This window comes from Trichosurus vulpecula, chromosome 8 (assembly GCF_011100635.1).
Source record: "Trichosurus vulpecula isolate mTriVul1 chromosome 8, mTriVul1.pri, whole genome shotgun sequence".
Taxonomy (NCBI): Eukaryota; Metazoa; Chordata; class Mammalia; order Diprotodontia; family Phalangeridae; genus Trichosurus; species Trichosurus vulpecula.
The window spans coordinates 254,619,377-254,641,684 of record NC_050580.1 but is presented as its reverse complement, the minus strand read 5'-3'; the positions used below and the strand labels follow the sequence as shown (position 1 = coordinate 254,641,684).

At 38.2% G+C, this 22,308-nt stretch overlaps 1 protein-coding gene across 1 annotated transcript in view; it reads left to right on the top strand.

Annotated features, from left to right (window-relative positions):
* Nucleotides 1-22,308, top strand: part of UNC79 (unc-79 homolog, NALCN channel complex subunit) — a 291,664-nt gene that overhangs the window by 82,172 nt on the left and 187,184 nt on the right. Inside the window, exons 14-16 of the mRNA XM_036735956.1 lie at nucleotides 13,581-13,771; nucleotides 15,453-15,576; nucleotides 18,236-18,376. Of these exons, the coding sequence (XP_036591851.1) occupies nucleotides 13,581-13,771; nucleotides 15,453-15,576; nucleotides 18,236-18,376 (456 nt within the window). The remainder of the gene's footprint in view (nucleotides 1-13,580; nucleotides 13,772-15,452; nucleotides 15,577-18,235; nucleotides 18,377-22,308) is intronic.

The window sequence follows — 22,308 nt, the reverse complement described above, 5'->3', positions numbered from 1 at the left end:
AGAAGGGGAGAATATAAGAGAATTCATAAAACTGCTGAAGCCAGTCAGGTATGGTATGTCTTTTCTTAAACTTAAACTTTTTTTCTCTTGAACTTAAACTCAAGCTTTTTCTGGATGCTGTTGAGCTATGGACTCATGGGTAGGTGTATCGCTAAGATGAGATATGTATTCTTCAAAATGGAGAAGTGTCCAACAGGTTGATCTTAATGGATCAACTGATCAAGATCCACATATCCCATGGAGATTTCAAATGTTGGTTTGGGAAAGCATGTGAATTTTAAGTAATTCAAAACCAGACAATGCCAACTCATCTTCCTCTTTGCAACTGCAGGGATCTGAAATTCTGGTATTACTAATTCCCAAAGAGTAAAGGAGAAGGTGTAGTTAGACACTAATCACATTTCTCCTTCCTTGAAGCTTGCTGGTAGGATTTCTCTGTGAGTCTTCCATTTCACCTTACAAACTGTAAGCCTTCAAATGAAGAGCAGGGTATCTCTTCACCATAAAAAGATAGGTACTTATTTTATACATCTTTAGGGGCATAGGTCCTCAGGGAGGCCCACAGTTTTCTATATAATACTATTTATGCCCAAACTAGAGAGGTGGCAACTATCAGGAGCAGGATTTGGCTAAAATACATGAAATAAAGATAAATGGTTTTTCTAGAAATCAATTGTAAAGTTACAAGTGACTTCAGAAGTTATTGAGTCCAAATTGAAGTATCAATGCTCTATTGCATCTCTGACCCTTTTGTTGTTCAGTGTCCATTTGAAGACCTCCTGTGATTGGGAGCTAACTGTCTTATAGATTAAGCTATTCTGTTGTTTAACAGTTCTGTTAGAAAGTTCTTTCAGAATCTGCCTTCCCCTAATTTCCACCAAGTGATTGTTATTCTGCTCTTTGGGGCTAAACAACATAAATTTAATCCTTCTTCCACATGAGAACTCTCTGAATACTTGAAAACTGTAATGTTCTCCATGGATATTTTCTTCTCTAGGGTAAACATCACCAATTTTCAACAATTTATTTATTATGTGATGTGATTTTAGCCCCTTACCATCCTGTTTACCCTCCTTTGGATGGGCTTGTCCATGATCTTTCGAAAATCTGATTCCCAGAACTGAAGAGAATCAGAAAAGTTTAGAAATGAAAGGGACCTCAATTGTCATCTAGGTGAGAGGTGTGGGCTAGGGTGGGACAAAACTACTGAGTACAGGAGAACTGCCTACTGCTTCTAGTTCTGCACTTTTAGGCCAAGCTGAACAAGTCAAATCCCTCTCCCATTTGATATTTCAAAGACTTATAGATAATTTGCATATTTCTTTTTAAGCTTTCTCCAGAATAAATATCCCCATTTCTTTCAAATGATATTCATATGTTATGTTCTCTGTGTTCTTCACTGTTTTGGTTGCGCTGCTCTGGACTCCCTTCAGTTTGTTAAAATATGCCTTAAAATATGGTACCCAGCATTGAACACATTACTCCACATGTGGTCCAACTAGGGCAGAGCACAGTGAAACCACCACCTCTCCTTCTTGAATGCAATGCCTCTTCTAATGTAACCAAAGTTTGCATTTGTTTTTTTTGGCTGCCATGTCAAAATGTTGACTCATATTAAACTTGTTGTCAATAATTCAATTATTTTATCTTGTTAAATTCAGTTAATCTAGTCTTTTGAGATTTTTTTAAGCTCCTGAATCAAATAGTTTTTCACTATTATTTAATATAAATGCTCCTTGAGCTTGTTTGCATCTTTTACTGTTGTTATCACCACAATACCTCCTTTATGATGACCTCTGCCCTAGTTCTGTTGGTCAAGGGATGGGTTTCTTAATGTTCACAATCTGCTCTACATTTTCAGATTTCTGATTCAGTTAGTGCAATCCCTTTTATCCTCTCTATAGCAAGCACTTCTTACCAAAGTGACTTTGGGCAAGTCAATTAACCTCTTAGGGCCTCAGTTTCCTCACCTGCAAAATGAGAGCATTGGACTAGATGATCCCCAAGGGTCCTTCCATCTTTAGATCTATGATTTGGTCAGCTCTAAGTTTATAACCTGTGGTCTCCCATATGACTGGGTACATTTCAGCATATATGCCAAGAATCTCTCCTCTCCTACCCTTCATTTCAGTCAGATCCTGATAAATACCTATGCCTTTGAGATCATAGATCTATTGAAGTTTCAAATATTTATAATCTCACCTTTGTCTATAAGTATTTGAGGCAGTTCATAAGCTTTAAAGTAGGGTAAAAGATGGTACTTTAAAGATATAAACGAATACAAACCCATCTATATGAAGCAGAAAGAGTAGGTTTCTATTTGGTTTTCAAGACTTAGTGCATTAACTATTGTAACTTTTGATTCAGAGACTCTCCTGGCCCGAAGATCCTGAGCACATTTTGGAAGTTTTTCCCTCCACTTGGGTAAATCAACCTAGAAAACCTGGGAAAATCACTAAACTCAGAGTGATCCACCATCTATAGAGAATCCCTCTTCTATTTTGATTGTTTACTGGATATACTCCATGTAAGTGGAAAACACTTTTGGCAAGCATATGTCTCCCTGTTTCAGGGCTTAAACAAAATTATCTCTGTTATATTTTTCAAATAATCTTGTAGAAATATGCATAGTAGAGACATTTTAGAGGAGAGTCTTTGTGATAATAATAAAAAACTTCACTGATTTTTGCTTCTCTAAGGTTTCATAAAGTAGGCTGCCTCTGTTCATTGCCTCTGCCTATTTCTTGCTAATACTCCTATCCTGTCCTTTTCTGGAAACCTCCATATCCCATTTTGGAAACTTCAGTGCCTCATCCTTATACATCCAGGGATTCATTAGCTGAATCCTAGTTTCTTCATTCCTGTGACATCAGAGATAGAAAACCAACTGCTCAGACAGATCTGAGAGGGAACCTGTTTTTTCCCTATAATCCTTGCCTGGTCTATCAGTTTCATGGAACCTGTTTCAAAGATGAGTACTGATCCTCTGAACGACTATTGCTGACCCCTATCCCTTTTACAGGTCTTAGTCTCAAGACCATAGTACCCAAGGGATAACAATAGCACCTAGTGACTGATTTCTAGTTATGGCCTTTCCTCTCTGGCAGCTGACATCTTTTGGCATCCTTTGCCATGAAACCCTCCTCCCTTGTTCCTTTTCACTTATGCCTTTGTTTCTTGGTGTCTCCTTTCAAACTTTTGATTTTTCCTTTGTATGAGTTAAAATGTTCCATAATAAAAGCTAACTGCCTTATGTATTACTGGGCTATCTTTTTCATAAAAGCCTCATCTAAATCCTTAATGTGTTGGGAAAGATAAGGACAGCCTTTAAAATGGTATCTTGCTCCTCAGCATCTGATACTTTTTTGTAGTCAAACGAAAAGCAACAATGATATATACTTTTTAGTAAGTTGTAAAATTGTAAAGATATAGATGGCTATAAAATACTGCTTGCAGGCATTTGCCTGTTTCCTTGTCATATCTTGATCAAATATAATAATAAATAATTAGGTCTGGGATTTTTTTACCCAAATATTTCATATCTTTCCTTCTTTTATATATCTCAAGATTAAGTTACCCAGTACCTGCAAATCAATGTCCCTTCTCATCTGGACCTCCTCTGTGTGTACTTAGTCTTGTCTGGCATTGTTTCTTAAAAATGAACCATGCTCATATGCTTTTTATTTATTGTTCCTTTTGGAAAGCTTCCCTAGTGAAGGATTGGTGTGTCCTGTCTCAGAAAGATAAGCAGGAGGCGGGTACATGGCCAAAAAGAACCTAGGCTATAGTTTCATCCCAGGTTCTCAGGGGAATGTGTGAAAAACACTACGATCATTATTGTTAGCTTTGCTGGTCTGTGACCATGCTGGCAGAATGCCCCAGATTTCCATCAGTTCACTGAAAATCCAGGCATTTAGTCTACCTAATACCAAATAATCATTTTATAACCTAGTTTTTAGAGAAAAAGATGAATCCTAAATTTAATGAATTCACCATTTTTTCTTCCTGCCATAGGCAATAAGTATGCAGCATTCATTATATTTAGCCAAAATATCTAAACAACGTCAAAGTAGCTCAGTTTCCTTCCAGTGTAAAGACTAATTATTTGTTCATTTTAAATTAAACTGTTAAGCCTTCATCAAAGTCCTAGAAGTAAATGCTAAATATTTCATATTTCCTTTTAATCTTTTAATTCATATCAAGTACTGAGGGTCAATCAATACTTTCATGTGCTGGTGCTTATAATGAAAGCATAGAATCTTACTCAAGAGAACAACAGAAGAATAAACTGAACCTTGATTTGATAGTTTGCCAGTTCATTTTTCCTTCTGCCAGGCAGAGTCTAATCTTTAGTTAAAAAGTACAACATTTACGTGTACCATTTTTTGTACTCAGAACTGAACCAAACTTAAGCTAGTGCTAGAAAAAATCTTGTATTTTAAAATTTTGTAAAAAAAAAAATCCCTTATTGTTATCTTTTGTTTTTATATTGCCTTCATTTCTAAATATCCTTCTTTTCCTGCTACCCTGTAAGTCATTCTTTGCAACAGGTAATAAAAGGAAAAGAAGAAAAGCAGTTCAGCAAAACTAACAAACGTCAATTAAGCCTGATACCATAAGTAGTATTCAACACCCAGTCTCCTGCCTGTGCAAAGGAAAGGAGACGTATTTTCTCATCTCTTCTTCTGGGATAAATTTGCTCATTATACTTACTTCTTTTTATTTTCTTTTCATTTGCTTTGTAGTCATTGTGTATATTGTTTTGTTTCACTTACTTCATTCCACCTTCTTCTCTGAATTCTTCATATTCCTTGTACAATAGTATTCCATTACATTCACCTACCACAGTTTGTTTAGTCATTTTTTCTATTGATAGCCCTGCCACTTTTGTGGGAGAACATATAGAAAACACCAATTCTGTTTCACTGCATGCTCCAAGTAGAGAAAACTTCAATAGAGTATCTAAAATCTATCTATGTTCAGCTACATTGCTGATAAAATTTCTCTTCTGAAGGCTTGTAAGTGAATGTTTATATGACGATAGGTTATAAAATATAATAGTATATTTCTCTTGGTATGTAGAAAATTTTGGGGGATTATATTTTTGTATTCATGTGAAAATTCTAATTTTTAGCATAGTGCCTAACACATAGTAGGTGCTTAATAAATATCTATTGATTTATTGAATTAGAAAGTAGGCTTGGAAACTATTAAAGGGAGTGTAAAGGTAATTTGTCCACTCTCCTGACTTGACAGATATAGAAACTGAGATCTAGAGAGGAGAACATTGTCTATACTTTATATTTTTTCCCATTTAATAATATCTTATTTTTACCAATTACATGTAAAAGTAGTTTTCGGCATTCGCTTTTATAAGATTTTGAGTTTCAAATTTTTTCCTCCCTCCCCTTTCTGCCCCCTCCCCAAGATGGCGTACAATCTGATGTAGACTATATATGTACAATCCTATTAGACATATTTCCACATTAGTCATGTTGTGAAAGAAGAATAAGAACAAAAGGGAAAAACCACCTGTGCTTTATATTAAAATAGAGAAGAAACAGTGGGCAGCATGGTGTAGTTGTAAGAGCAATGGATCTGGGTTCAATTTCTGACTCTTACACTTTAATAGGAATATAACTCTTGAGGGGAGTGTGTGTGTTCAAGGAAGACTAATATCTCTGGCTTGAGGGCTGCTGAGCTGTTTTCAGGGCTGTTTTCCAACTTTTGTGTCTGCCTGTCACTCAGCTCTATAGCATGTGCAGGGGCCACACTCCAGTAAACCAATTTGGCAGACAGACTGAGCCAGGTTGAAGGAAACTGAGGGCCCTCAAATTTGTCGGTGAGTTGGGGGAGTGTCTGCCTTAAGTATGTGAAAACTTCCCCAGTGGAATAGGTGGATATGGACAATCTGTTCCAACAGGCTATAGAGGCAGTGGAAGCAGGTGCTGTGGAATGCTTGGAGCTTGGTCAGACATTGAAGACACCAACATCATCCACTGTGTCCTGAGTTATTGCCAATCATCTTGACTTTTGTCTTGCCACCGGACTTTGGTAACTCTGGAAGAGAGAGAGTGAGGTCGATGACTTCACATAACTCTGTCTCATTTAAATCTAATTTATGCAGCAGTCAAAAGATATCACCCATACTATTTTACTATTTTTACCTACCTCAAAGTCCTATGGTGACAGGCAAGTGATGAAGCAGCAGGTGCAGATACTCTGGGAGCTGTAATCACAATCCTGCATACAGGCAGCCCAGGCCATAGGGTCCTCTTCTTACTGGACTGAAACAATAGTAGGATTTGGTGGACCTTGGTTATCCAATCAGCCTCTTTGAAGGATTGCACTACTCACCTTCTGGTGTGAGGAAGGAGATAGAAGATGCTCTAAAAATTGTCCGCTTTGCCTAACCTAACCCTGGCTTGCTTACTGTGGCAAGCAGGGATCCTACAAAATCTTTTGTGAAGATGATTCCGTTAACCATTGACATGGAATGTGTGAATGCTTATGGTCAACACAAAATTCAGTAGACCTGAAAGACAAGTAGATCGTGCTGCAAGAGAACTCAGCAGGTATCTCATCCAAATAGTAGCCCTGAGTGAAGCAAGGCTGGAAAATGAAGGCCAGCTTACCAAAGCTGAAGCTAGATACATGTTTTTCTGGAGTGGCTGTAGTGATTTGGGAGCACTGTGAAGCTGGCATAGGTTTTGCAATCAAAACTAATCTAGTCAACTGTCTTTTATGCCTCCCCAAAGGAGTGAATGACAGGCTCTTGACAACGCAATTGCCGTTTGCAGGAAAGTGCCACACCACGATCATCAATGCATATTCTCCCACAATGACAAACTCTGATGAGGTCAGATAAAAATTTTATGAAGATCTGGAGACCCTCATCATCAATGTGCCAAAGGAGGACAAGCTTGTGATTCTGGGTGACATTAATATCAGAAGAGGGACAGACTATCAGACATGGCAGGGAGTCCTTGGGAAGAATGGAGTCAGAAACAGCAATAGCAGTCGTCACTTACTACTGAAGACTTGTGGGTCTCTTGGCGTTCTTATCACCAACACTGTCTTCTATTTACTTAAACACAGTAAAACTTTGTGGATGTACCTTTGCAGCAAACATTGGCCTTTAGTAGACTATATTATTGTAAGGCGAAGAGACAGACAGTATTTGAAAGTGACAAAGGTGATGTGTGACACCAAGTACTGGATTGATCATAGCCTTATCTTCTCCAAGTTAAATATTCATATTCAACAAAAGTGGCAGCCCCTAGGCAAGATGACTACCAGAAGACTTAATGTCAATGGATTAGAGTGCTTCACCATGTGTGAATAGTTTGTTGCTAACTTGGAGGGAAAGCTGAGCCAACACATGATTGGCAACAGTGGAGCAGAAAAGGAGTGGGCAGCTTTCAGAGATTTGGTGTACAACATCACACTTACTCATCTGGGCCAGAACACTTGCAAACATCAAGACTGATTTGATGAAAATGATGAGGAAATTCAGAAGTTGATAAATGAAAAACAAGAACTCCCCAGAGTTTACCACAGGATAGTTTGTCTCTAAGAAGGCCATGTTTAACTTCATCAAAGATAAAGTACAAGTGAAGTTTAGAGAGATATAGGTTCATTGGCTCAGTAAGAAGGCAATGAAAATCAATTCTACACTGATCATAATAATCCAGAGGACTTTTATGATGCCCTGAAGGCTATTTATGGGCCAAAGAACTATGGAGCACCTCAGTGCTGATAGAGTTGTGCTGAGTAGTGATAAGGACGTGATCTTGGAGAGAGAGGCTAAACACTTCCATAGCGTTCTCAACAGATCATCATCAACCAATGCTGAAGCCATTGACCATCTACCTCAAGTCATTCCCTCTCTAGCTGAACTTCCAACTGAAGAAGAAGTTGTGGATACCATTAGGCTCCTTTCGTGTGGTGTCTGGTTCTGATGCTATTCCAGCTGAATTTTGCAAGGCGGGGGGTCCACTGCTCATACAAAAGCTAACTGAAATCTGGGTTATATGGAAAGAGAAGGTTATCCTTCAGTAATTCAAGGATGCCTCTATTGTCCATCTCTATAAAGAAAAAGGATATAGGTTGTTCTGCGACAGTCATAGAGTGATCTCTCTTTTAGTCATTGCTGGCAAAATTCTTGCCAGAGTCCTCCTTAATAGGCTGATCCTTCAACTGAAAGATGGTCATGTACCCGAGAACCAGTGTGGCTTCAGAAAAGGCCATAGAATGGTCAATCTGACATTTGATGCCCAACAATTCCAGGAGAAATGCCAGGAGCAGAACAGAGGTCTGCACACAACATTCATCAATCTGACCAAGGCCTTTGATATTGTCTGTCATGAGGGCTTGTGGAAGATCATGGCAGAGAAGTTCTTCAGTATTATATGACAGTTCCATGGTGTCATGCTTACATGGGTTCTGGGTAATGGACAATACTCTTGTTCTTTCTCAGTCACCAGTGGAATGAAGCAGGGCTGTGTGCTTGCTCCTATGCTTTTAGCATGATGTTTTCAGCAATGTTGTGATGAAAATGGCGTCAAGGTCAGCTACCATACTGATAGTAAATTATTTAACTTGAAAAGGCTACAAGCCAAGACTAAAGTGGAGGGAGAGTTGGTGCATGGCTTTTTGTTTACAGGTGATTGTGCCCTCAGTGCAACCTCTGAGGCTGAGATGCAACAGAGAATGAACTGATTCTCTGCTGCTTATGCTAATTTTGGCTTGATAACACCAAGAAAACAGAGGTTCTCCACCATCCAGCCCCACACCATCCATACATGGAGCCATCAGTTACACAAATGGAGAAATTTTGAATATTCTAGATAAGCTCACTTCCCTTGGCAGTATACTTTCCAGGAATGTACACATAGATGATGAGGTTGAGCCATGCATTGCCAGAGCTAGCTTATTGTTTGGGAAGCTCCAAAGGAAAGTGTGGGAGAGAAGAGGTAATAGGCTACCTACCAAACTGAAGGTCTATAGAGCTGTTGTGCTGACCTCATTGTTGTATGCCTGTGAAACCTGGACTAGTGCCATGCCAGGAAACTGAATCCCTCCATTCCATTTGAATTGTCTGAGGAAGATTCTGAAGATCACCTGGCAAAATAAGGTATTGGACACTGAGGTCCTTTCTCAAGCTGAACTGCCAAACATTCAAACTCTCCTGCAGAGAGCACAGCTCCAATGCACTGGTCACATTCTTTAAATGCCAAATGTGAATCTGCCCTAAAGACCCACACAAGGTAAGTGCTTACATGGAAGTCAGAAGAAGTGATACAAGGACTTCTCAGGGCCCTTCTGAAGAACCTTGGAATTGAATATGAGACATGGGAGACATTGGCATAGGACTGCTCAGCATGGTGTGCCTACATCAAAGAAGGTACTGTGCTCTATGAGCAAAGTGGAAGAGCAATAGCTCAAAAGAAACTTGAAATATGCAAGTTTAGAAACATCACTCCAAATGTTCATATGGACTATTTGGGCCTGTCCTGTGGCAGAGCCTTTTGACCTATTGGTCTGATCAGCCACCGTCAGACACTTGACCATGACATAGGATGTCATTTTGGTCCTCTTCAGCAGGAAGGACAACAACCAATCAAGCCTTGAGGGCAAGGATTGTTTTTTTTCTTAGTGTTCCCATTGTCCAATACAGTGCCTTGCCATGTGGTAGATGCTTCAATTGTTTGTTGTATTGTTATCATACTACTCGTTGTCTGACCTTTGGCAAGCCACTTAACTTCTATGAGAATCAATTTTCTCAGGTGTAAATTGAGGGAAATAATCTTTATGTTTCTTAATTCATAGTGCTTTTGTGAGGAAAATGCTTTGCAAACCTAAATAAGCTAAAGAGTATGAGGTATTATTAAGACTCTCAGATGTTTTATGCTTTTGCCTGTTGACATAACTATCAATGTAAGTTTCATTTTCCTTTTTACAACTTAACTAGACCTTGAATTTGGCTAATACTTACTAACCTTTCCTTTGTAATGCAGCTGGTCCCTGAGAGCCTGGGAACTTATTCCAAAAAGGGGCCATTAAAAAGGCAAGGTTAGGTGTGAACAAGTCTCTTTGAGTCGGAAGGGAGCAAAGTCATCACAAATACTAACTGGGAACATACTCATGTGACTTAAAAGAGGAGATCAAGTCAGGCATTTTAGACAGGAGCACTCTACTCTTTGGCTCTTTTTGGAGGGGAGAGTAGTACAGGGATTCAGCCTGCATGACACTAAATAGTCACTTCTAAGTCTAGTTTCTAGAGTTAAAAGTGAATCTTAAAAAAATTCGTAATTTTTCTTCCTGCTACACACAACAAATATTTACTTAACATTTACATTCTTAGCCATATCAAAATGGTTAATTAGTTCTATTGGCTAGACAATCATTTATTAATTTTAAACTAAAGCATTCTGTCTTCCTCCTCCTCCCTCTGGCCATTCACTATGACATCTAGCAGCAGAACTACTTGTCCAGAGAAGATATCTCTTCTGGCATTTGGAGAGTCAGTTTGAGAGAGTTTTAAGCCCAGTTGATGGAGCAGACACACTTCAGATAGAAACAGATATAGAGTATTCACTTAAGGACAGAAGCAACTTTGGGAGCAGAGAAGAGAGACAATCTATGGATTCAAGAGAGAGGCAATTGAGAGCTGAGCTACATAGAAGAGGAGTTCCTGGGAGCTCAGATGAGCATTTGAACCAGCAGAGACACTGTGTTCAAAGGGGAAGCTTTATGAGAACTTCAGGAAGAGAGAAAGGACATCAGGGTCCTATAGTTTTGGAGCTGGGAGTTGCCTTTGCTACGTATATTCCCTTATATGTGTGCCTCCAAGTATGATACTACTCTAAATTTGCGCCCATTCTTCTCTTTGTAGAAGAGTGTGCTACAGGTTTATGGGGGAGATGTTTTATAGCTCCTGTAATTACTATAACATCTTAGTTAATGCTTTCACTAAGAGCTAATTGTGTCTAGTGACTGATTGTTAAGGAAAAGCATACTGGTGGGAGCTCATAAGCTATATTGTTAAGGGCCTAGACCCACATTGTACCCTTGTATCCCAAGGTAGCAGTCACACTCAGGGGACTCATCCTACCGGTGTGCTAATTGGGAGAGTAACCCAGTAGGGGTGCTATATTAGGCTTCACTAGGGAAATATTTAGGTCTTCTATACATTGGCAGGGACTGAATGATGGGTTCTCCACCTGAGACTCCTTGATTGCCATAGTACTGTTGTGATGGACTAGAGAAAAATGAGCAAATTTTCTTCTTACCTTTTTATTTTTTGGTGCGTTTTCTTTACATATCAGACCTGTTATTTTGAGGTAACTTCTCAATGACTTAATGTGTATGCACTGGCATTACTGTGCAGTACCATGAGTATGGCAACTAATATAAATACTATGTGCCACTATGTGGATGTGACATTACCCAGAATACAGGTGACTAGCAATTTCCTTAGAGAACACTTTGCAAACTAATCAATGTTTATTTAAGACAAAACAAAACAAACTTTTGACTAGATTTTCACTGGTTGCCTTAGGTTGCTACTGTTGCTAGGCGGCACAGTGGCTAGACCTCTGAACTTAGAGTTAGGAAAACCTGAGTTCAAATCCTGTTTCAGATATTTATTAGCTACACAACCCTGGGAAAGTCACTTAACATCTGACTGCTTCAGTTTCTTCATTTGTAAAATGGGTATAATGATAGCCCCTACCTCCCAAGGTTGTTGTGAGGGTAAAATGAGATGATATATGTAAAATGCTTTGTAAATGTTAAAATACTATGAAATGTTAGTTTTTAACGAAAATTAAATTCCTGGGTAATCAGTTCTAAGTTTTTAATCCCTTTTTGTGAGGGGTCTTTTCTGAGTTTGTTTTCCTTAATTTTTGTCCTAGTGAGGGGTGAGTTCATATTTCTAGTTGGATTTCTGATGTATTGCAGGAGTCTTTGAAGATATTGGGGGTGTCCTGTGTATTGCAGGGACCCAGGGGAAGTTTCATCTCCTAGGACTGAATTGGTGTGCATATGTGAGTCCAGAGCAAAGGGGCCCTTTAGTGGGAGAGGGGGAGGACAAGTTTCCCCCGTCCCCTCCTGCTTAGGGACTCTGTGTTATTATATAAGAACAAAGACAAAGCAGCATGATTTCTTGTGTGAAAGTTTACTGCCAGTAGACCAGGGGCCTACATGTTTTTCAAGTTCTCTGTGAACCCGGCTTCCCTCTGAGGAAGAAGACAGACTTTCTTTTTCTTTATTGTCTTTGATCTGGGTGCCTTTGCAAGCACCAAGATGTGGTAACTTATGACAAATTTGTAAAATGGTGTTTGCTTGTTAAAATTAAGTAATTATTAATTTGGAAATGAGTATAATCTATCTTTAAGTCAAATGCTATGGTAGGCATATATCCATGTGGAAGAACGCTAAATTCTGGATTGTGAACTGTGCCCCATGCTCTTTGCCAAAATGTACAGTTGCTTTTTTGGGAACAGAAAATATTTAACTAGAGTGACAGTGTAAGGGAGTGGATTCTGAAAAGGAGCCAACAAGGAGATATTGAGCTAACTGTAAAAATGAGAAGATCCTGATGACAATGCCATTAAATAGTATGAGCTGTGAACAAATCCCTTGGGTGAATTGTAAGATTAAAAGACTTATCTTGTCACTTAGAGGAGCCAGTAGTTGGGAAGGAAGTTTCAGCTCTTTATCTCTTGTCAGAGAGAAGGACATTTTCTTTCCTTTCCTTTCACCCACCTCTGTGCTATCAACCATGGAGTTTAGCAGCATAGCTACTCACTCAGAGAAAACACCCCATCCAACAATTGTAGAGTCACTTTAAGAGAGAGTTTGAGGCCTAGTTTAGACCAACAGACATTGATACAGAGAGGTATTTAGTCACTTCAAGGAATGTGAACCCTGGCAGCAGAGAAGAGAGCTAGCTGTAGCAATCAATAGGCTCACTCGTTAGAGGAACAGACCCTGGGAGGCCAGCAGAGACATCATATCTGAAGGGGAAGCACTGTGAGGACTCTGAAAGGACATCGAGGCCCTATAATTCTAGAGTTGGGGATCCCTTGACTTCATGTGTCCATTATACATGTGCCTAACTGCCGTTGCACTCCATGTTTGTGCCACTTTTCCCATATATGCTGTGTGTGTTTATGGGAAAGTGTGCCCTAAATTTATGGGAGTAGTGTTTGATATATAGTTTTTAGTATGCCATCTTAGTCTCTGACATTGCTAGGGGCTTACTGTGTCTCTTGGCCAAATATAAAGGGGAAATGCACAAGTGGTGACTTATTAACTATGATATTAGAGGCTTAGATGCATAGACTGCCCTATAACTTTATGGGGTTAGTAGCTGCATACTTGGAACCCAACCCAGAAGTGTGAATGTATCCCAGAGGAGGTGCTAAAATTATTTGGGTTTTTTTGGCTTAGGCCTTGAACATATCTAGATGTTGGTCCTGGAAGTGCACACAGCTTCTTATGGGAAATGCTTGTAGATGATGGTCATAAGTATGCTATGTTCTTTCTTCCTTTGGCATTGGAAATCCTCTTAGGTTGGTGGGTACTGGGACAAGTCCTGCAGCACAGTGACCCAGCTAAAGGAAGGTCTCAACCGTATTCTTTGCCTGATTCCCTACAATGTGATCAGTCAGCCTGTGTGGGAATGCATCATGCCAGAGTGGCTAGAAGCCATCAGAACAGAAGTCCCAGATAACCAGCTAAAAGAATTCAGGGAAGTATTAAGGTAGGTAAAAGTGTCAAGAAATGTGTTAGCTAAATCTGGAACTTAATGGAGAAATTTTCAGTACCAGGAATAAATGTTAGTTAAGGAATCACATCTGGTGATTAGATCATTGTTCAGAAGAGGCTTTGTTCATGTTAAGTGATGAATAAATCCTCCATTATATTCACTGTCTTTTAAGCATAATTACAATTTTACAGGATGAGATAGGAGCAATGTGAAAAAAGTTAAATGCTGAAAGGTAGCTTCAATCTTAATTTATTAGATATTAAATCCTTTCTGTTAGCCTTTAATAAGAATGGGAAGAAGCACTAATATGTTATTAATATATTTGTTAATGATTCATTTCATATAATGAGTCATTCTAAATATATCAATTGTAAATAGAGTCATAAAATGCTAGTACTGAAAGGGAACTTAGCACACAGAATGTCAGAACAAAGAGTATTAGAACATACTATAAGAATGCAAATTCAATTTGATAAATATTTATTAAGCTCTTGTTATATGTAAGAACCATGCTAAGACCTGTTGATAAAAAGACAAAAATGAAATAATCCTTATCATCAAGGAGCTTATAGTCTATTGAGAGATACAACATGTAAATAAGTAAGTATAATGCAAGGTAGTTTGAAGAAGGAGAGAGCACTAGCAAGAGGGGAGGATGAGGGAAAGCTTCAGGGAGGATATGGCACTTGAGTTGAGCCCTGAAAGATGATAAGGATTTTGAAAGGTGGACATAATAAAAGAGTACACTTGAGATAACAAATGTGTTTGCATGGAGTCAGGCAACGGAGTATAGAGTTTGGGTAACGGTTTGACTGAATGTGAAGGGGAATAGAACGAAAAAAATCTGTAGAGATAGGTGAGAGCCATATTATAGAAGGTCTTAAATGTCAGATTTAGAAGTTTGTAATTTATCTTGAAATAGGGAGTCATGGAGGGCTTTCCAGCAGGGAAGAAACATGATCAGATCTATGCCTTATGAAGATTATCTTGGCATGTGATGGAAGATATATTGGAAAAGGGGATGCCAGAAAAAGGGAATCCAATTAGGCGTGTACTGTAATAGTCCAAGTGAGAGGCTGTGAGAACTTGAATCTGGGTTAGAGCTAGAAGGAATCTTGGAATTCATCTCGTGCAGCTACCTAATTTTACAAATGATGAAACTGAGCCCAGATAGCTGAAGTGATGTATCTAGTAATTTTTGAGACCAAGACCAGGTCTCAGATCTCTTAAGTCCTTGTATAGAAATGATATCTGACATTTATATAGTGTTTTAAACATTTCAAAGTATTTTATGCACATTATCTAATTTTAATCTCATGATAATCCCATGAGGCTGGTACCATGAACATCATTATATTCATTATACAGATGAGGGAACTGAGGCTTAGAGAGGTCATGACTTGTTTCAGCTAAGTGGCAGGTTGGAATTTGAATCTAGGTGTTTCCAGCTATATATCCATCACATTATTCCAGGCTGCCTTTGTACAATTGTTAATGTTTTTGTATCTGAGTGATGACATGGTCGAGTCATATAGAACATAGACTGGTGGAAGGATAGAGTAGGAGTGAGAGTAGGAGGGGTATCTGGTTTGACCCCACAAAGCATAGGATAGCTCGAAATGCATCTGGAAATACATTCTTGATATTAATTGACTTCCATTCTTTTCTTTTGTAGCAAAATGTTTGACATTGAGCTTTGCCCTCTCCCTTTCTCAATGGAAGAGATGTTTGGATTTATCAGTTGCCGGTTCACAGGATATCCCTCTTCTGTGCAGGAGCAAGCTCTACTATGGCTTCATGTAAGTCAGTGATGCTGGTTGATCATGGAGAAAGGAACTATAACCTGGGATAGGGAGACCCTTTGTGGTTAAATGACCAATAGTGTAAATATCATCCAGATGGTGGTATTTCTGCACCTTGCATAAGTGCAAGACCATTTTCTTATTCTTCTCACTGCATCAGCTTCATCTGCATGTACTCAATGGGAGAACTATTTATATAATATTAGAAAAAGGATAAACTTGGACCCTTTCCAAAATTTGGGCTCAGGTACTCAGAATCTAAATTATTCAGCTCATTCATTCACTCACGTAATATAAAAATATTTATTAAGCACTAATTTTGTGTAGGACATTGTGGGTACTAGAGGAGACACAAAATTTAGATAAGATGTAGTCCTCCTCTTCTTGAAGTAGAGGCTCTATGAGGGGGATGATACAAATTCTGATAACTCTAGTACCCAACCTTCCTTGATAATTGCTTTAGACACCTGAAAACATTAATTCATTTAACAAACAGCTATTAAACACCTACTGCGTTCGAAGGCAGTATTGGATGGTAGGAGAATTCTCTCTTGACCTCTTTGTAGAGGCCTATTGGTCAGCAGGGATCTAATGACTATGAGTCAAAGATAGGAGGCCAAATTGAAAGCAGAGAGATTTATTAGCTTGCTAAGGAAGTTAATAAAAGGAAGAAGAAACTCTCTGGAAACACTTGCAGCTCTTGCTGATAGCAGATTCACCTTTCTAGAGTATAGACTTGGTATTTATGACATTTCAGGCCCGATCAGCAGCATTCTTCAGCAACTTAGGCTAGATAAATGATGCATTTTATGGGAGAGGGGTAGAGAAAGAAGTGGAACATTCAAGGAAGAAAAGGGGAATATTTGGAATGTGACTGGTAGGATTTGTTATTGGAATAAGAAAACATTCTCCGCTCAAGGGCAAGAGACAAAAGGGGAAGACTATATACTTTCACAACTGTGAAAGAAGCTGTTTTAGACTAAACTTCAGTATCTCTTATCCAAGGACAGCAAGTAGTTGCTATAACAGTGGATAAGACCACCTACTTTACTTTATCCTTATTTAGTTTGTTAACATTTTATTTCTCCTTTAATAGAGGTTGGATACTTTCTAGTATTTGGATACTAGGTGGCTGAGAAATTAGTCCTTCAAAATTTTGCAAAATCATTGTAGTTTCTTTTTTTCTTCTTCATAGGGGAGACACAAAGTTTAGATAACAAATATTCACTGCCTTCTTGGAGCTTTGGTTCTAGTAGGAAAGAAGATAACTTAGAAACAGATAACCCTAGGACAAAGCAGAGGGTGATGAGTGCATAAGAAAAGATAACAAGTGCTATTAGAGAGCTGCTATGAGAGAGATCGCTTTGATCTATGAGAGCATAAAGGAAGGATTTGTGGAGGAGAGCTTCTAATCTAGTCCCTGAAGGATGGGTAGAAATTGGAAAGGCAGACCTGAAGATGGCAGTGGTGGTAGAATGAAGACTGTACCAGGCAGACAGAATACATCTTATTGAGACTTATTATTTGTTTTTGTTTGTTTTTTGTTTTTTTCACAAATGAAACTTTGGTGAATTTGCTTTACATTTCAGGATCAGGAAATTGATCTTTCCTAATTAATTTCTAGAAGTAGTAGCTTAGTTACTGTTTGTAGTGAAATGGCATAAACTTTTATTGTTCCCTATCTTTTTAGAATAAGAGAAATGCATTTGTTTGGGGACAGGAAAGGAAACAAAACATGGCAGCTAGGTGGCACAGTGGGTAGAGCTCTGGACCTGGAGCCAGGAAGAAATGAATTCCAGTATGACCTCATATATTTAATAGCTGTGTGATCTTGTGCAAGCCACTTAATCTTTTCTGTTTCAGTTTCCTGATCTGCAAAGTGGGGATAATAATAGCACCTACTTCCCAGGGTTGTTGAGATGATAAAATGAGGTAATATTTGTAAATCACTTTGCAAACCTTAAAGTCCTATCTGACTGCTAGCTATTATTATCACTATTACTCGTTATTACTTCTGATAGATCCTAATCAGCATTAGCATGTTTGAGGTGGAAGAGATCATGGAGTGTGGAACGTTAGAACACAGAATGCAAGAGCTCAAAGGGAAATGAGAACGTGGAATGTTAACGTTAGAATGAACCTTGGCACGTAGAGTCTTAGAGCTGTAATGGACTTAATAACATAGCGTAGTAGGACAGAGAATTTTAAGAGTGAGGAGAAGCCAAAGAGATCCTCTAATTCAATCTCTTGTTTTTTACACACATGTTCCTTCAACCAGCACTTATTGAATGACTACTACTTTGCACAACATCCTATGTTAGACAATGTGGGGGATGTAAAGGGATTTAAAATGAATGACATAGCCCCTAACCTAATGGAGCTTACAATTTCCCGACAAGGAAATGGAAGACCAGAAAGGTAGTGACTTATCCAAAGACATACAGGTGGCCACAACAGGACTAAAACTTAGGCCTTCCAACTCCAAATCTAGTGTCTTTCTTCACTACTTGTTGCTGATATCCAAGTGATCTAAAAGACTAAATGACCTCATGTTAAATAGTTAATTTTCTAAAAAATTGTTATATGTCTTTGTTTAGGTTTTGAAAGTCTATATTTTTTCTCTTTTTGATATGTATATATGTTTGTCTTTCTTCAGGTATTATCAGAGTTAGACATCATGGTCCCACTTCAGCTATTAATAAGCATGTTTTCTGATGGAGTTAATTCCGTCAAAGAGCTGGCAAATCAAAGAAAATCAAGAGTCAGTGAGCTGGCAGGGAGTCTTGCAGCTCGAAGGGTAATTATCACCCCAGTTCTTCTTTATCTTGCTTGTTGAGATTCTGGAAAGTACTGCCAATTGCATCAGTGTCTAAGACTGACATTAAAGGCTCAGATATTTGTAAATGATGACTCATTTTTTCCCATCCTGCCTTCTTTTTATCATTGAAGATTCATATAAACTACGAGATGCTGGATCTAGGAAATGCCAGGTAGAATCTATAATCAAATATAATTTTTATTATTTGAAATTATTTATTTATATCTATCAATTTAACACATATTTATTAAGCACCTACAAGGTACTGCTCTAGGCTCTATAGGGAAGAAGACTGAAAAAATGTGATTATGGAGTAGAGAATCTAGCAGGTGGAATACTCAGTACTACACAGAGTTGTGAGAAAAACATTTTGTAAGTTGGCAAGTATTATAGAAATGGGAGCTAATGGATTTCTAGTCTAGTAGAGCGGTAAGATAAAACAACAAATAACTATAATACATAGGAGAATGTAATATAAAAGCATAAGCAAGTTGCTTTGAGAGTTCAGATGAGAGAGATGAAGAGAGCTGCTACCATTTACTCCAGTCTCTACCTTGCAAAACTTTTCTTCCCTCTTGCCAAACCCATTTCCACCTTTTGCTCTTGTATCCCAGACTCTCCTAGGGGATGTGACTAGTAGCTGGTAGTCTTTATGTCTCTCACTTCAATTAGAGAAAACGTCTTTAGTTTGCATGTAGTGCAGATCTTGATAAACTACTTTTTTTTGAGAAGGTGCAAGACACACTGTTTTTTTTGTAAATAGCATTGTTTTCTAATTACATGTAAAGATAAATTTCAACATTCATAAGATTTTGAGTTCCAAATTTTCTCCCTCCCTTCCTTTCCTCTCCCCCTCCCAAGCAAGCAGTCTGATATAGATTATACATGTACAGTCATGTTAAACATATTTCCACATTAGTCATGTTGTGAAAGAAGAACCAGAACAAAAGGGAAAAAGCAGGAAAAAAAACCCAGAGTGAAAATAGTGTGCTTCGATCTGCATTCAGACTTCATTAATTCTTTCTCTGGATGTGGGCAACATTTGATGAGCTACTTTTTTTTATCGGTATAGTTCTCTGTTTTTTAAAATAGGCCACCAACAATAAATTACCTGGATAATTCTGTAATCATTTTTTATTATTAATAATAACATAGTGATTTGTATAACTTATATTTGTGCTCTGTCGAGTATTTCATGTATAACATCTTCTTTGAGCTCTCAACAGCCCTATGTGGGAGGCAGAGTAGCACAGGAATTATCTCCATTTGGCAGATGAGGAAATTTAGGCCAAGAGTGATTGAATAAATTGTCCAAGGTCACTCTTGATTAATTGACTTACTAATTAATTTACTACTTAAATTGTTTCTTAAATTTGCTACTTAAAAATTAACTTAAATTACTAACTCCATTTACTACTGTAAGAATCTATGGTTTCATCATTGCAGGTACTCCTACTACTGATAAATACTGTAGAAAGTATGGAGTAGTGGTTGGAGCACTAGACTTGGAGATAGGAAGACGTTGGTTTGAATCCTGTCTCAGACAGTTACTAGCTGTGTGACCTTGGGAAAGCCATTTAACCTGGGCCTCAGTTTCCTCATTGGTAAAATGAGAGGTTTGGACTCAGTGGTATCTAAGATCCCTTTTAGCTTTACATCTATGATCCTAAGTATGTAAAATATGTAGAAGGTATATTTTAGATGTTTAGATCCATACTTTAGATCAGGGGTGAGGAACTTGTGGCCTCAAGGCCACATGTGGTTTTCTAAGTCCTCAGGTACAGCCCTTTGACAGAATCTAAACTTCACAGAACAAATCCCCTTAATAAAAGGATTTGTTAGTTTCTACATTAAGGGATCAAAGGGCTTGGAATATGATATTCTGGAGGTCAAAGGAGCCAGGATTAAAACCAAGAATCTCCTACCCAGCAAAACTGAGTATAGTGTCCCAAGGCAAAATATGGATTTTCAATAAAATAGAGGACTTTCAAACTTTCTCAATGAAAAGACCAGAGCTGAATAGAAAATTTGACTTTCAAATACAAGAATCAAGAAAAGCATGAAAAGGTAAACAAGAAAGAGAAATCATAAGGGACTTACTAAAGTTGAACTGTTTTGTTTACATTTCTACATGGAAAGAAGATGTTTATAATTCATGAGACCTTTCTCAGTATTAGGGTAGTTGAAGGGAATATACATGTATATAGACGGAAGGCACAGCATGAATTGAATATGAAGAGATGATATCTAAAAAAAAATTAAGGGGTGAGAGAGGAATATATTGAGAGAGGGAGAAAGGGAGAGATAGAATGGGGTCAATTATCTCACATAAAAGTGGCAAGAAAAAGCAGTTCTGTTGGCAGGGAAGAGGGGGCAAGTTGAGAGGGAAGGAGTGAATCTTGCTCTCATTGGATTTGACCTGAGGAGGGAATAACATACACACTCAATTGGGTATCTTACCCCACAGGAAAGAAGGAGGAAGGGGATAAAAAAGGGGGGATGATAGAAGGGAGGGCAGATAGGGGGAGGAGGTAATCGAAAGCAAACACTTTTGAAGGGGGACAGGGTCAAGGGAGAAAACTGAATAAAGGGGGACAGGATAGGATGGAAGGAAATATAGTTAGTCTTTCACAACATGATTATTGTGGAAGTGTTTTGCATAATGATACATGTGTGGCCTATGTTGAATTGCTTGTCTTCTTAGGGAGGGTAGGTGGGAAGGGAAGAGGGGAGAGAATTTGGAACTCAAAGTTTTAAAAGTAGATGCTCAAAAAAAAGTTGTTTTTGCATGCAACTGGGAAATAAGATATATAGGGAATGGGGCATAGAAATCTATCCTGCCCTACAAGAAAGTAAGGGGAAAAGAGATGGGGGTAAGTGGGGTGACAGAAGGGAGGGCTGACTGGGGAACGGGGCAATCAGAATATATGCCATGTTGGAGTGGGGGGGAGGGTAGAAATGGGGAGAAAATTTGTAACTCAAAATCTTGTGGAAATCAATGTTGAAAACTAAAATGTTAAATAATAAAATATGAAATTCTCTTGCTACCACTAACAATTAAAAAAAGGATTTGTTCTGTAAAACTTGGGCTCAGTCAAAAGGCTGCATCCAAGGACCTAGAAGGCCACATGTGGCCTCAAGGCTACAGGTTCCTCACTCCTACTTTAGATGTTCTTTGTAAGTTATTGTGGCCAAAATAAATTATCCCTGTTGGCCAGCCTTCTGTAGGAAGAGCCTCTCTCAGCCTTTAGCCTGGCTAGTCTTAGGATGTCAGACATGCTGTATTGCTAAGCCCATAGTTGAAAGCTTTCCAGCTTTATAGTATGTAACTCATATTTGAGTTCTACTCAGCTCTACTAGCTTTGGAGAGGTCAAGGTCAATTCCATGCTGTGGTTAATCACTGGAGAAAGATATATCTGGTTCATGAGAACAAAGATTTAAGGATGGGAGAGACTTAGAAGTTATTGAGTCCAGCCTCCTTATTTTATAGTATAGTATTTTGTAGTATCCCCAGATATGGGAAATAACTTACTTAAAATCATGTAGGTGGCAAGTAGCAGAGCCAGGTTTAATATTCTACCTTCTGAGGGGCTTTTAGTAATACCAAATAGATACATATCTATATATGCATATGCGTTTAATATTGATAGTCCTTGGATCTCCATCTTTCTTTCATTTGTCATGGAATCTCCAATTCTTGTGCATGATGACCTTCAACATTACCTTGTAATATTTTGTTTTAAGAAGATTATTCCCTAGAACTTATTTTAGAGAAAGATCTAATAAAATTTAGGATAGTTTACTAAAATGTTTAGTATGATCTAAATATAAAAGTAAATTCAAATGTCTTTTTCCCTTAGTGTCTTAGTACTTTATACATGTAGTGCAAATAAGCTATTCTAAATTTTTT